At 45.0% G+C, this 15627-nt stretch overlaps 1 protein-coding gene across 1 annotated transcript in view; it reads right to left on the bottom strand.

Annotated features, from left to right (window-relative positions):
- The window catches only part of MAPKAPK3 (MAPK activated protein kinase 3), a 282502-nt gene that overhangs the window by 101347 nt on the left and 165528 nt on the right, over positions 1 to 15627 (bottom strand). The window contains exon 4 of the mRNA XM_086938816.1: positions 9082 to 9221. Within this exon, the coding sequence (XP_086794942.1) occupies positions 9082 to 9221 (140 nt within the window). The remainder of the gene's footprint in view (positions 1 to 9081; positions 9222 to 15627) is intronic.

The following is a 15627-nucleotide window of genomic DNA, read 5'->3' as shown; positions in this document are numbered from 1 at the left end:
TAAATGATTTAAATTGGCGAACCCCCAAAACTCGGCTCCATATAGGGCAGAGCTTAACACCTTCATACCATAGATCTCCAACACTGGGCTTATTGATTTACTGAGGGAAGATTTAGGTTTAGTCATAAGCAACCCTGACTGTTGCTTATGTTTTAAGATAGCCATGTCAAGTTGGTTTAACAATCTCATGTCCGACTGTAGGGTGAAACCCAAATAAGTGAAGGCATTGACTTTTTCCAGGGGGGCATGATTCATATAAACTTTGTTCATTAAAAGACATGAACTTAGTTTTTGCCGTATTAATCTCTAGCCCCCTAATATGGCAAAAATCTTCAAACCGGTGTAGGGCCCTTTGCAGGCCACTAGGTGTCTTGGAAATAATTAGGGTGTGGTCCACAAACATGAGGATAGGAATATGGTCACCTGCTAGCACTGGGGCATCGGTGGGGACCAGGGAGAGGAAATCAGCCACCCCGTTGACGAAGAGTGAGAACAGGGTAGGTGCCAGGACGCACCCCTGGTGCACTCCTCTGCCAACGGGGAAAGACTCAGTAACCTCCCCCCTGGAACCCCACCAAGCCCTGGCATGGTTATCCCCATGTAGACGGACAATCAAGGATAGTAATTCTGAAGCCAACCCCATCTCTCTCAGGACACACCACAATTTACTATGTGGGACCAGATTGAAGGCTATCAATAATTCCCCCAGTGGGAGTTAAGTTATCAACAACTGGGGCTGAACCTACTTACTCTAGAATAGGTACCCCGGCCAATGGCACAACAACAGGGACCAGATGATTACCAGGATAAAAGTACATTAGGAAAGTGATTCAATTTGGGTTTCCGTGCTTATCTGCGCCCATCCACAGATATGCTCAGCAGCTCTTCTATCCCTGAAGTTGATGATAAAAAAATTGCCCCCAACTGTCTTCTTCCTGGGCCCCACCCAATCCACACTTCTGGCAAAATTATTTCGGCCGATACCGTAGGAGGAAGAGGCCGGTTCATATTAAGCCAGTAGATGCACTTGTTTTTCAAATCCACATAATGCTCCCTTTGGCCTACTCTCAGAGGTGAACCCCCACTAGTTATTATTATTATTATTATTATTATGTTTCTTATATAGCGCCAGAATCGACCCCCAAAGGGGTATCTCCCCGCTTGCCTTGGGAACCCGTCCTGGCTTTTCCCTGTGAGATAGCCCCTACTGGGTCCCCCAAGGTGAAAGCCAGGCATCCCGCCGCGGGGATGGGGCGTTGTGGAGATTAAGCAAGCTTAATGCCCAGAGTTGCAGAGTGTGAACCCATGATTAGGTGAGGCACCGAAGCGAGAATTATCGAGTCCATGGACATTTGAGCTCAAGACCCTGCCGCGTCGGGAGTTGAACCCTGGTCCCGGGTCTGACCTCTGCTTCAGGGTCTGCCTGCTCTAACCAGTGAGCCACACTTCTCCACATTATTGTCACATATGGCACAGATGCCGGGGGGAGGTCGATACACGGTAGTGCATTCTGGGGTTGGTCATTGGGCACCCGGTATCTTGTACTTAACTGTTGATTCCCGGACTTCAAGCCCTCCAACCTTTCAGAACTACTTCTCAGGGGCCGTGCGCCAGTGTCACCCCTCATGCAAGGGTGCAATGAGGGGACACTGAGGGACGGAGTACATCGGCCAGTAGTGCTCGTAGCCTTCGTAATCTGGTCGGGAGTAATAGTATTAGAGCTCGAGCTAAACACTACACCATTTACACGTGCTTCCAATCTATAAGCCACTACAATAGCCCCTGATTCCCTTTTATCCTTTTCCTGGATCATTACAGTCTCTAGTTTTGTGAGTCTAGTTTCAATCTTATCCAGTCTATTATAAATAGGGGTACATGTCTTGTAGAATAATTGTTCCAGTTTAACCACATATCCTGGCTCCATTCGGGATGCCATTCAGTCCTGGAGCCCGCTGCTGGTGTAGCCACAACAACTGGGGGATATAAGACTTCGCTACTGGTTTTTGATGCTGACGGTGTTGCCCCAAAATTTTCAACAATGACACTGGATTTCTTGACTTTTGCTTTTCTGCCTTTTTGGCAGCGCCCACTTTTTTTTCTTTTAGTTACCAGAACAGATTGACCAGGTTTCGTGCTTCGTGTGGATCTCACCCTCGGGCTGCACTCGGGAGACTCAGACAAGACTACATCCTGATGAATCATTACGCACTTCAGTGATATCTCCCGTTATACCCTGGACCGGTTGTGTCCCCTGGACATCCCTACCGCCTTCGGATGAGGACACAACAGGACCCGGGATGGGAATATGAGACACCACCTGGGCCAGCCTTCCCATTGATGACCTCTTGTTAAAAGCTGGGTCCAATGACAGTCTCTTTTCGGTATGTTCTATTTCATGTGCTAGGGCTGAGGACGCACGTACAATAATTTGGTCTAGCGTACCCATAAATGAGCTGGCGTTAGTTGGTTTAACACCCCTTACGCCCTTTGCTGCCATTCCACTGATGTTAAGTAGCCTATCTATACCAGCCTATAATAGCAAGAGGTCCCTTCGCAAAACAACTTACACAGGCAACTAGACTAGAAAACTGCCAATAGTAGGACACTAACTTTGTCATACGGATGTTAAAGGGGGGCCCCGTCCTGTCCTCAACCGTGCTCGAACGGGCTCAAACGGGCCCGCCCTTGGCCTGTGTTTCGCCCGGCTCGTCCCGCGAAGGGGGATTATTCATCTAAGTAAATACAGGGCAGGGCGTGTCGAAAGGCGTCCCTCTGCCCCGCTGGCTTGTGGGGAGCGTGGTTTTCCTCCTTTCGTGAGCTCCTCTGCTGCTGCTGGTAAGTTTGTCAAAAAGTACGAGCGTTTCCCGCAGAGCGGGAAATGCGAGAGGTATTTAACTTCCACCTGGGCAAGGCGTGTCGAAAGGGCGTCTTTCTGCCCCGCTGGCTTGTGGGGAGCGTGGTTCTCCTCCTTTCGTGAGCCCCTCTGCTGCTGCCGGTAAGTTTGCCAAAAAGTACGAGCGTTTCCCCAGAATAATAAATCGGGCCATAATATTCAAATATGGGCTGCAGAATTCTTAATCCAAGCCACTGGCTCAACCCGCCAAACTAGGTATGTCAGCAGTGAGCACACCCAGGCAAACTACAATGAATGCAAAACACAGGCAACCATTAAACAGATCACACTTAGTGATTAATTGTGTCACAGAGCAGTGACAATGCAACGTTTCTTTACTTGAAAGACCATGGGCAGCTAATGCTGCTTGACTTCTCACCAGAGCATCCATTCTGCCCAAATCCTTTATTCTTGTGGAAATCACCCTCATCGGTAATTGCACTGCAGCTGTATTTTTCTCATCCTCAACACTCTGTTTACTGAGCAGGGGATGGGGAGGGCGGCAGGATGCACTATTCTTCTGGGTGCACTCCAGAATAGTAAAACCTGTGTTAGTTCACATCTATCACCACCTCAGAGCAACAGAGGGAATTCCCTCCAATGTGATCTTCCTTCTGGCCTTAGAAGAGTCAGAAACAGAGAGCACACCTTGAAGGACAAAGTCTCTAAAACCTAAACTGTGTTTTGAGTGAATCCATATAAACAAATAAATATTCAACTGAGAGGTTAGGCATGTAAAGCTCATACATTTGTTTGAAGTAGGGGGAGACTGCAGAATGTATTTGTGCCATTGGCCTTGACTCGGCCCATTTCCTACATTATTGAAAGCGGATTCTATACACAGAGCTGGACATAAGAGGAGAAAGTCCACATCCAATAATCAATGGTTAATTAGTAGTCTGGACTCGACTTACAGCGACTTTTCTGGTCACATAAAACGCCATTTAGATATTATCCTAAGATATACACAAGTATTATGGCTTTGATGGGCAAAAGAAAAATGATCATACTGGAGACAAAAAACAGCGAGCCTTAAACTGACTAAACTAATTCCCTATTGAGTCCTGGTGAGAATTTATTTACTGACATTTGAGAGGACATGGAATGAAAAGTGTCTATGAATGAAAGGATCTCCCCCCGGATTAACAAGAGAAAAGCTTAAGACCAAAATGGTTACTGCATATGTTTTTTGTACTAGGACTCCAATGCATACAAAAGTTAGGAAACTAATTGAACTTTGTCCTGTTGTAGAGCATCTCAATGGCAGCAAAGTAACCTTGAAGGCCATAAATGATCGGATTGTCTAGGTGGGACACCCATAGAATTTGTAAACTACCTATTTGGGTGCAAAATCTAGTTAGAGTGAAGTGAATCACTTTCTGATTCACCATGATTACTGCAAAACAAAAATGAATGACTTCAGAAAGTTCCAAGAAATAGTAAAGATTATTGGTTAACAGAGATGGAATGCCTGATCATCCAGTTGGCCAGTTTTGAGCCAATATAATTATTTATGACTCAGATCCTAAAATGAACTTTACATTATTTTATGGACCTACAATGGTCTTCATTTTAGGTCATGATATGCTATGCACAAGAGGATAAATGTAACACTACAGAGCAAAGCGTCTTTAAAATTAGGACAGCATATTAATGAGGTAGGTTGATTTGCAACCCCCTAGGAATCACTAAATGCAACTCTTGGAATTTCATAGATTAGGAATTACTTAATTGCAATTCGCAGAAAAGAGCAATTAGTAAATCGCTATTCCTAATGTTGATGCATGTTGCCCATAATCCCCCGCTCGGGCTGAAGGATAATCGAATGTGAATTCAGAATAGGTTTATTCCAAGCATCCTTAATATTTGAAAAATTCCAGAAAACAAGGAAAACAGAGCTGAGGAAGGAAGAAAACCCTTTTAGATGAACCAGATTAGCTAAAAAATCCACAGTTAATTGTGCCTTCTGTGAGTGGATTAAGGACACCTCTCCTATCGGAATGATGGTTCGATTAGGTATTAAAGAAGCAGAATGCCATTTTGATTGAAACATAAGGCAAGATTGACCAATATTGGCGTTTGGAACTATCTTTTGGTTTTTAGATTCTGTTTTAAAAGAACATTTGTTTAAATGGAGTAACAACGGCACTTGGACTCTACAACTCTGTTGAGTGAACTTTTACTGCAATTCGATGACCGAATAGAAAACCTAAGGAGTTAATCAAGACAATGTGCAAAAATATACTGCAGGTCTTGGGAAATATATTCATGCCACCCCATCTTGTCCTGTATGGTCCTCCAACAAAAAAGTAGAGCATCAGGGTATCAATTTGGATGCCAATATTACTTTGGAATAAAATGAATCAGTGTGATGGTACAATTCTGCCTTTTCCAGCTTCAATCTTTAAGAAAAGGTCACTCCTCTTCTTTTTCACCATCATGATGGTCTGGTAGTCAGTTCAGGAGTCAATTGTCGGATTTATCTACTCCCTGTATGCAGGATTTTGAAGCACACTTATAAATACACTTTAAGTAGCCAAAACCGTGGCTGTAATACTGGTTTACAGTAGCCAAAAAAGGGACGACTTATCTGAGGCATGGGAATCTGTACACAAGCTTCCCAGTGGTGTAACAAAACTTGTGGGGGCATCCATGCGAAATACATGGAGGGGGCCCGCTATGCTCTGGACCCAGTCAGGAGCTCTCAGGCCTGCCCATGCACAGTGCCGGAGAGGGCCCCCTGGAGCTCAAGGCCTCCGCCCGCACCACAGGGGCGGTAGGAGCCATTGTTATGCCACTGAAGCATCCCATAAAAGACTGGGTTGCCTTTAAAATAGCTTGCCTGACTTTTACATAGCCTATCTGATTCAAAACCTGACAAGTTTAGATAAAAGCACTGAGTGCCTGTTACATTGTCAAAATGTAGCTGGTGCTTTCTGACAATATAGCACGCGCTCAGTGCTTTCATCTAAATTTGCATGTCATGGCCATCTGGCCTCTTGCCAATTTGTTGGGTTTTACTTCACATGAATGACTGTTTTTCACAATGATTTCACAGTACACTTGCCGTACCGAAGACAGAGATTAGTAGTCTGAAATTCAGACATATGATTAGCAGCACCGAGCTGAGGACCTGCTGTCATCATATTTGCAACACAAGCGCAGAACATAAAAAAAAGATATTTAGTACAAGAATGCGGCACCTGAAGTTTAGAAGCGCAACAAATGTCTATATTCGCAGTCTACAACATTGTTCAGATAAAAGAAGGTTATAAGTATGCCCACAAAGCCAATACATGCTATACAGATAATATCTAAAGAAAAAAACTGGTATTACTTCTTTATTTTCAGTACTTCCAAAACGGCAAGTAAACCCCTTTTTACCAGCATGCAAAAGCTTACCTTTGCATGCTGTGCATTACCTGTAAGACCTTTACCGTGGTGCGCCACTGGGTGAACCACTCCACTTTCTCTGCCCTGAGGAATGACCAAGACCTATATTAGGCCAATAGTGTAGGGCAGAAACATGTAGGTGTTTTTACACTAGGATCATGGGACCACAACACCCTGTTTGCTCTGTGTATTTTCAGTGTAATTCTTCCCGTCCCAACACCCACAAATAATGGGATACCTTGGGGTGCATGAGGAATTTTATCTAATAGTAAATAATCCCAACAAAAAATGCAAACCTCTTCAAAGAGCTCCCTGGAATACGGTCGAGCCTACCCCGACCTTTAGGAGTCGGGGTAAACCTGATGATGAAGCATGCCTTTACCAGAGTGGGTGAGGGTTGTATAAAAAAGTTTATCCTTTTTCCCACCACTGAGTCTGGTGGAGGGGAGATGCAACTTATTTTCCTTCCTTACGATACTGCCACCTTTAAGAGTAGGATACCACACAGGTTAAACTGCATTTCGACCTTGCAAAACAAACCTTTTGCTAGGCCGAAAACTTCCTTTTAAATACATATAAATTACCCCTAGGGTAGGCCATGGACAGAGCAGAGGGCAGGGTGCAATGCATTTAAAAGGCAGGACATTTTCTTTTAAACTTTACACGTCCTGGTAGTGAAAATCTCTTAAATTCTTTTTTCACTTCTGCAAGACCACTCTCTCCCATAGGTCACATTGGAGTTGCCTTATTACATTTTATAAGGTTATTTCAAAATGGTAACTGATAACTGGTCCATGTCTTGAATCTCTAGAAACCTAACTCCTGATGAAGTTGAATTTTGAATAACAAATCTGAAAATGCCACTTTTAGAAAGTTCCCATGCTCGCCATGCCACTGGAGTCAAGCTAGCTTGGCTGATGAGGGGTAATATCCTGGACCCGGACCCAGGATGCTTCCGGTCCAGGGAGGACCTGGCCTGGCAATTCAGGTTGGACTGTTCCCACAAGGAAAAGGGTCAAGACTGATTGGCATATGGTTGGGTTTAAACTGGAATGGCATGTGGAGCAAACAACAATGGATTTAGGCCCAGATCTCTGTACTGGGGTGAATGTAAGACATTGTTCAGCATTCTGTCCATCAACTGTTCTTTTTGCATTTGTCACGACGAGTGGTATGAGTATGCCCAGACGTGGGTCTCGTGCTCTCCATGCCACTGGAGTTAAGCTAGCCTGGCTGATGAGGGGTAATACCCCAAAACTAGTCTCAGGATGCTTGTTTCCTGTCCAGGAAGGACATGACCTGGCAGTTCGGTCTGGATTGTTTCCATAGAGAGCAGGGTAAAGACTGATTTTCATACGGATGGGTTTAAACTGGAATGGCATGGGGAGAAAAAAAATGATGGAGTTAGGCCCAGATTTCTGTGCTGGGCTGAATGTTTAACATTGTTCAGCATTCTGTATATTACCTGTTTTTTTTGCACTTTTAGAAAGTTGGTATTTTTTTTATCTTAGCCATGTGGTGCTCTTTGCACCATGCCGACCACTGCCTGCAGTGCTCGCCTTGATCCGATCGGGACTCTTGGCACTATACTTGAGAAGGTAAAACTCCAGGAGAACTAATCTGGGACTGTGCAACCCATGCTCCATTTCAGTTGGCCTGAACTTTTGACTTTGAGGCAGTCCAGGGTGATCAGACAATCCCAGTTGTCACTTCATGCTTTAGGTACTACTTTACAGTCTATATACAGTTTATTCTTTAAAAAATCACAACCCCGGTTTGACTGATTGGATTTTTGTCATTTTTGACATGTTTTATTTGTTACATTTTGCTCTATTGTTCTTACCTGGAGTGGGATCTTTTTATGCATTGCTTTCACAGTTTTACTGTTTGATGTGTTCCACACATACTTTACACATTGTCTCTGAGATAAGCCTGACTGCTATGTGCCAGGCTACCAGCACTGGTTAACTTGGAGTTTGCTGGTTTCTTTTCCTGACTAGTATTGTGGCTGCTGCTTGAACAGGCCTCACACTCCAGTCACCAAGTAACCCACCCCAGTCAACCAGTAACCCAATTTCTAACAGGAATGCTTAAAAAATAGGGCTTCAGAGCTATGAATGTAGGAGATAGAAGGGGCTAGACCTGGGATATGAAAACTTTTTGGAAGGGAACCAGTGGATCTTAACAACAGGAGTTGAGCGCTTTCGATAAAAACGCACGAGCAAACGGTAGGTTCCTTGAAGCTGCGTTCCTGACTTGAAAGCTTAGTGCTGAAAGTGTTGGTTGAGATGAGAGGGAATAAATAGGACAGAAAGATGGAGCAAAGTGTGGAGGTAAAAGGTGTGGATGGAAGAATGAGCTAATAACCAAAGATGAGGTTTTGTACGCCAGGGGCAGAGTTTTAGCTAAAAGTGCGATGAGCCACATAAGTGAAGCAGAAGAGAAAGGTAGGTCACTGAAGACAGAAAGAGAAGGTCGTCCACAGTAATTATGTTAATGAAGCCATTGATAGCAAAAGACTGAGGAGCAAAGACAGGTTTGGAGCAGTGTGCAGGATACTGAAGAGTGAGACGTCCCTGGTTAAAAGGGTCAAGGAGGGAGTGCAAAAAGAATAAATAACAAAAAGCAGGTGAATAAACAGGATTTTGGATTTGGATGATGGAGCAATTAGTGAAGTTTCACAGGTGTTGCTGGAGTGTCCCTGTATCCCCAATGGTGGCACTACATGTAGGTATTGAACGTGACTTTCCGTTTTCTCCTCCTCAACCAACGGATGCCTAATAAAAGACCTGTACCATTCCATGATGATGAGGAGGCATCTCTTCCCACGATGGATGTTTTCATAGATGTCTAGGACTCGAACAATATGCGGCCCTGAAGAGGCCCGCCAGTGATGCTCTACTTCCCGTCGCGCTTTGGTACAATCACACAGGATCTGCAAAGAGAACAAAAAAGGTTTGTTTTGGTCGCAAGATGAACTCTGATGACAAACTAAAGAAATAGAAAGTAAAAACATGGGAAACAACCTTTACAACGCGGTCATTACACCCCGATACCTTTACAAAACGGTTGATACAACGACCGCGTTGTTAGTATGCAATACATTTACATCGCACATCTTTACAACTAATTCCACTAGGGGGCGCTGAGGTATTGGAAATGAATTCCAACACCTTCCCAACTATTGCTCAAATTGGAGTAGCAATAGTAAATAAAACTATTCCTAAGTCCAGCGCGCCCTGTAGAGGAATTCGTTGTAAAGACTTACAGTGTAAATGCATTGCATACTAACAAAGCGGTTGTTGTATTGACTGCGTTGTAATAGCACGCGATGTAATGCATTGCGTAGTAAAGGGCTATATTCCCATAGCCTGGGTCAAAGCCTATGGCAACAAGACTTCTGCCGATATCCACGAGAATATCCCCAGTTTCAAGATCATAAGTAGAAGTCCAAGTATTTAAGCAATTGTTAATACAGGTTTTAAAATAATTTCTCAAAGAAGAGGTGTAAGGGATGGACATTTCATTTTAACGTGCAAACTAAGGCGTTTTGGTTGTATAGTCATCAACTCCTGTTATGTGAGCACATGTAGGTAGGGGAACTATTGAGAAGGCCAGTGGTTCCTCATAGGAAAACTAAGATTTCTCCACAGATGCACAGCTTCAGAATGTATGGAACCTATTGCAAAGGTATTCCCTCAGTCATAAATGCAACCCACTTTACAAACCTTCTACTACAACTTATTTTCCTACTCTGCATATCCTCGCAGAATCACTTCTCACTATATGTTCTCCTCTATCCACAGTAACGATTTGGAAATTGTATTTTAGTTTATAAATTCTGTGTACATCACACAATCCAAACGTCTCTGTGGAAACAACTGTTTATGCTACATGGCCTGTTGACCTCCTGAAAACTAAACGTATTGTACTACCTACAGGGCAATCCACTGCAGTACCTAAAATCTAACTTACTGTACTTCCTAAAATCCAACCTATTGTTTTGCCAAACACCCAACATAATGTACTACTTAAAATCCAACTTAATGTACTACTGAAACCCTAGGATATTGCGCTGAAGACCCAATCTCCTGCCCGCCCGAAAACCCAATCGATTGTACTACAGAAAACCCAACCTCTTTCATTACTGAAACTCAACTCATACACTACCAAAAACCCAAGTTACCATACTACAAAAAGCCATCTGTGTTAATCTGTGATGTCCCTGCAGTTTGTAATAAATTATTAAAACACCCACACACAGGCAGCTATTTATTTCACGCTTGGAGATCAGTTCACATCGTAACACAAGCTGCACCATTGTCAAGCCTGAGCTCTCCACAGCACGTGTTGCCCTGAAAATCTGACCATCCCGCAACCTCGCATGACACACTCTCTGGAATTGCTGCACACCAATAGAACACACATGTTGCAAATCTCAAAACAAAAAAATATGAGTTGTTTAAGATAACTCGCAACATTTCTCAGTCTCCTTCCTATTGTGTTTTCAGAGCGCTTTAAGAGCCTTATTACAAGCGCCCCCGGAATCATGTTGTAACCGGTAGCCGGGGTTATTGCCCCCAGAGGTAAACAATTTGTGGTGTTTAACACATTTATGTTCTCTGATGAAAGTAGTGGAAATCTTGATGTGAGACATCAGGGGGAAATATGCATTAATCGACATAAAAAACTGATTCCAGCATGTTATGCTTAAAAAAAATTGGCATTCTAGTTATTCACTTCCACCCCCCTCCTGGATTACTAGGACCACGAACAATCCTGGGGGGCAGAAATAACAAGTATTTTTCCGGGCAACTTTTGATGATGCCTAATGTGCACATAGAGATTTGCAGCCACGTCATAAAACAGTCACTCACGTTGTACTCAGTCCCTAATATCATTGGATTTCATAAAACATTCCATACCAGTGTGTGCCACAGCCACGGGTTATGCATGCATCGCTGATCTGGAATGTCAAATGCTTATCATGCAAACTGGAACGTTGGTAAGTGATACCATTTCCTCTTCTAAATAACATAACTCCAACATGTCTGCTCTGTAGACGATGCCCGGGGCCACTGTTTACCAAAAGAACAGGTTCTGAGGCCTGAGGTCAGTCACAGAGTACAGAGTAGGCACACAGGCAATTCTGAAAGATACGAATCCCTTCGAAATCAAAATGGTTTCTGGGGAAGGAGAACTTGGAACAAGTTGAAACCTATAGATATTTGGGAGTCATTTTCAACGGCAACTTTACCCCCCAAAAACTTGATATCACTAGGAAAGCAAATGCCCTAACAGCTGCATTTGGGATCATCAAAAAGTCAACGAGTAACCTAACCTACCAACCTCTCCTTAAGGTGATATTGGCTAAATTATTACCATCTTTAACTTATGGCAGCGAGGCCCTAAATGGGAAAGATGCAATGATCATCAATAACGCTATTTCAAAAACTTTTAAATCCCTTTTCCGCCTTCCAAAAAATGCTTCACAAGCCCAGATCAGGCTGGAATTCGGTTTGAATAACCAGCTGATAGCACAAAAGGATAATGCTATTAAAGTATGGAACAGAGTAAAAAAAGATAAGGAGAACTTAATTTCACAGCTTTTATGGAAAGAAATTGAAGGAAACAATAAATCACCTGCCTGGAAATACTTGGACATGGCTCTGGAGGAATTTGAGGTTAGAGGAATTTGGACCTCTCCTATAACACAGGAATCGTTCAAAAAAGCTGTGAATAACACAACTGATTACCTATCAATGATTAGTGACAAAGCTACCTTTGTCAAAAGGAAACATGTGTGGTCCATAATAAATGGCTATACGAAAAAGAGGTCACAACAATATTTGGTCACGGCATGGTAGTTGAAAAGCAAACAGCTTTTCATCACAGCACGATTTGGAATATGGCCGGGTAAAGCCCACGCACCACCATGGAAAAAACTCGATAATAACAAACTGTGCAGGTTGTGCAAATCTGGTGGGGAAAATATAATACATTTCTTATGTCTCTGTCCTGAACTGAGAAATGAAAGACTATCAATACTAAAAAGGTTACTTAACGAGAGAGGAATAAGGACAGAGACAAGCTTTGATTCGATGCCTTTGCTCAGACGATCTATCCATTAACTCTGCCCTGACAACATTTTTAACAATAGTATGGAAAAAATTGGAATAATATGCCATTTTGAATCTACAATGATTATATATTTTCCCTAGTTCTGAACATATGAATTTGCTTTTTAAGTAGTTTTTAAAGAACGTCCACAATTTTAAGATTTACTGTTAATCAAAAATGTAATTTTAATGATTTACTATTATTTTAACGGAGCAATTGTCTTGTGTAAAGATTTTAATTAATCAATCAATAAACTTTACTCACTCTCTTGAATCCCTTCGAAATGGAAACATCCTATGAAATCTTTCAACTTGTAGGCCGGGACAGACCTGCACAGAATATAGGCCTGGTCAGGGATTTAAGTGGGCCGGGTCTCACCGGTGCTGAACTCTTTCAGTTTTTTTTAGGAGGTCTCGAATGGGTCCCTTTCGGGCACTGTTTTGTGCCCTGGCACATTAGGTCGTGTTTTTACCAGACTGCAGTGACAGCAGGCACATCGTATGCGCTGCTCACTTCTCACTAGTGGAGAAGTTACGGCATGACGTCATTCCAGGTGAGTGTTGTAGGGGGAAGGGAAATCCTTTAAAGAGAGTCATTTCCTCTCTGGATGTCTCTTCTCTTTTTGAAACTCAGGAGCAGCAACATTGGTGTGTTGTCACCAGGAAGCTTTTTCAATAATATATACAAGACATAGTTGCTGCTTATTTATCTTATGCAACTAACAACCACTGACAAAGCCGATAGACCTGACTTCTTGTAAGTATGATGTTACTTGTTGTATCATGTATCTGGATGCAATGACAGAAACAGCAAAATACAAGTTGGACGGCACACTATGTTAAGCACACATTTTTACATTGGCCACGCCCCTTTGAGAGACCCCCTAGTTTTTTCATCCCACTTAAAGCCCTGTACCCGGTCACTAAAATAAAAGATGTCTTTCAACGTTTACAAATTGGGCAGTGTGTAACTTGTAAAAACACACTGTATGGGTGTTTTGTGGTGTAAGGAACACTGCATGCATGATTGCTTGCTGTAGGCAAAGTGTGTGGGAATACCAGATAAATTAAAAGTAAAAACCTACACACAGGACCAATACAGGCCCACAAACAGCAACAAAAAAAGGCAGCCCACACACTGACTTACCAGGTCAGTCCTTCTGGCACAGCGAGATTGCTCTGTGGCCAGTTCAACCCTGGCCTCTGAGAGAACACTGTGTTGTGTGGAAATAGGTGTATTACATTACATCATTCAACGAGAGAGTGAATGGGAGACAAACCTAGTCAGACACTGAGAATGAATGAGGTTCGTTTGTAATCAGTTACCGAGAGGGAAAGAATGTTAGTTGGGTGCGACAGGGAAAAAGAGATACATTGGGTGTATAGGGCAGAGTAAGGTAAAATGAGGGAGTAAAAGATAGGAAGAAAGTGAGAGGGGAAAGAAAAGATATACATCGGTAAAAGTAGGTATAGGAAAGAATGACGGGCAAACTAGAAAGAACAAAAAAGATGGCACGAAAGATCTCTCAAGGAGGTCCCCCCACCGGTGGTTTGGGAGGGGCCGGGGGTTAGTGGGGTGTCAGGCCCAGGCCGGACATTTTCTTTTTGGGCTTTTCAATTTGATACCCCAAATGTAGGCCAATGTAGCTCAACCGTAAAAGGGTTGGGCTCCTGCTCTCAGTCACCATTTTAGGTTTGGTGACCTGGTGGCTGGGAGCTTAAGCGTAGCTTATGCTTTTTTGGTTGGTTTAGGCTAGGCATGGGTGCAGTGTTTTGAGGCAGTTTCCTTGAAGTCAGTGGAAGCGGTAATGGCGCAAGAGGATTACAGAGTCTTGGAGGCCCTCCGGCTGCTCAGCGAAGCAGGCCTGATAGACCTCGTAATCGGCGAGGTGGTGGGCCCGTCGCGACAGGCCTCTGCGGGCGTGGCGGTGGCCGCCTGCAAGTCCCCAGAGCGTATCCGGACTTCGCCGTTAAGTGAGCGGGCCGCCTGTGATCCAAGAAGGCAGCCCCTGCTGTGGTGTTGCAGGCAGGGAAGGGAGTGTTGTCTGGGAAGGCGAACGGGCTTGGGCTGGGGGTCGGGGGGCCGCACTTGGGCTGATTGGCGCGTTGGGACCATCAAGTGACCCTCTCCCGGTATTAGAATTGTGGGAGAGGGTTGTTTCCATCCCGCGGCACAGGGAGGTGCGGCGGGGTGCGGGGCAGCAAGCTACGCTTCCTTGCTCTTTCTTTTGTCAGCGAGGTATCAGTGGGAGGCGAAGGGGGCGGGTGGCAGAGCAGTTGGCATGCATTTGGAAGGGGATGCGGGGGGGCATCCCCCGCCTGTGAGCAGGCGGTTACGGCCAGAGGCGGGTGATGGTGAGGGGGGAATGGGAGGTCTAGCAGTGGGCCGTCGGATTGCTTGAGGGACCTGACATCTGTGGTACCCTCTGGGCGCACAAGTGGAGAAGAGCCCTTATCTGGAGAGGCAGGGGTCATGGGGGAGGGTTACTTGTATTAGCCCCCTTCTGTTCTCACTGCCGGGCCCGGTTAGGGGTGGGAGGCTGTCGGTGGGAGGGAGCTCGTTGGGAGAGGGGAAATGGGCGCAAGTGGGGGAGTGGAAGGCCAGGCAGGGGTTGGGGCCAGGCAGGGCCCATGAATCGGACAGGACTCCCCCTTGTTACAGTAGGGGGTGGAGGGAGCCCTCGAAGTGGTAGGGGGTGTGGTAGGGGAGGTAGAGGTTGGTGGTACTGTTTGGAGGGGGGAGGGGGATGCGGTGAGGGAGTTGGAACCGGCAAGGGGAGTCCGGGCCAGGGAGGGCCTAGATATTTTTCATTCGTGGGGGATGGGGTCCAGGCCAACGGCGGGAGAGGGGCAGCCGGAGGGCGGGCCCCACCTTGGTTCGGGGGCAGGAGCACGCATCTCCTCTGGGTGGCTGGAAGGCAGAGGGGTCGGGGGGGTTCATGGACCTGTCAGGGGCACGGGACAGAGTTGGGGACTGGCCTCGGTGTTGGTGTAGGCGATGTTATACTGGAGTGGGGATGAGGATGGGGGGACTCCCCCCAGCATGGGTGCACGATTGGTTCTGGGTTGGACGGGGGCAGGCAAGCGGGCGAGGGATTGATGGGCTTTTAGGAGGAGAGGGTGAAGGAGTGGAGTGATGGTCCCAGCACATCAGTCCAAAGTCTTTCTTTACAGGTTGGGGGGCGTCGCAGCATGGCGCATCCTGTACCGGCGGGGATCCTG

The sequence above is a fragment of the Lissotriton vulgaris genome, chromosome 9 (assembly GCF_964263255.1).
Source record: "Lissotriton vulgaris chromosome 9, aLisVul1.2, whole genome shotgun sequence".
In the NCBI taxonomy this organism is placed as follows: Eukaryota; Metazoa; Chordata; class Amphibia; order Caudata; family Salamandridae; genus Lissotriton; species Lissotriton vulgaris.
The sequence above is the reverse complement of the archived record's forward strand: the minus strand, read 5'-3'. Positions and strand labels throughout refer to the sequence as shown.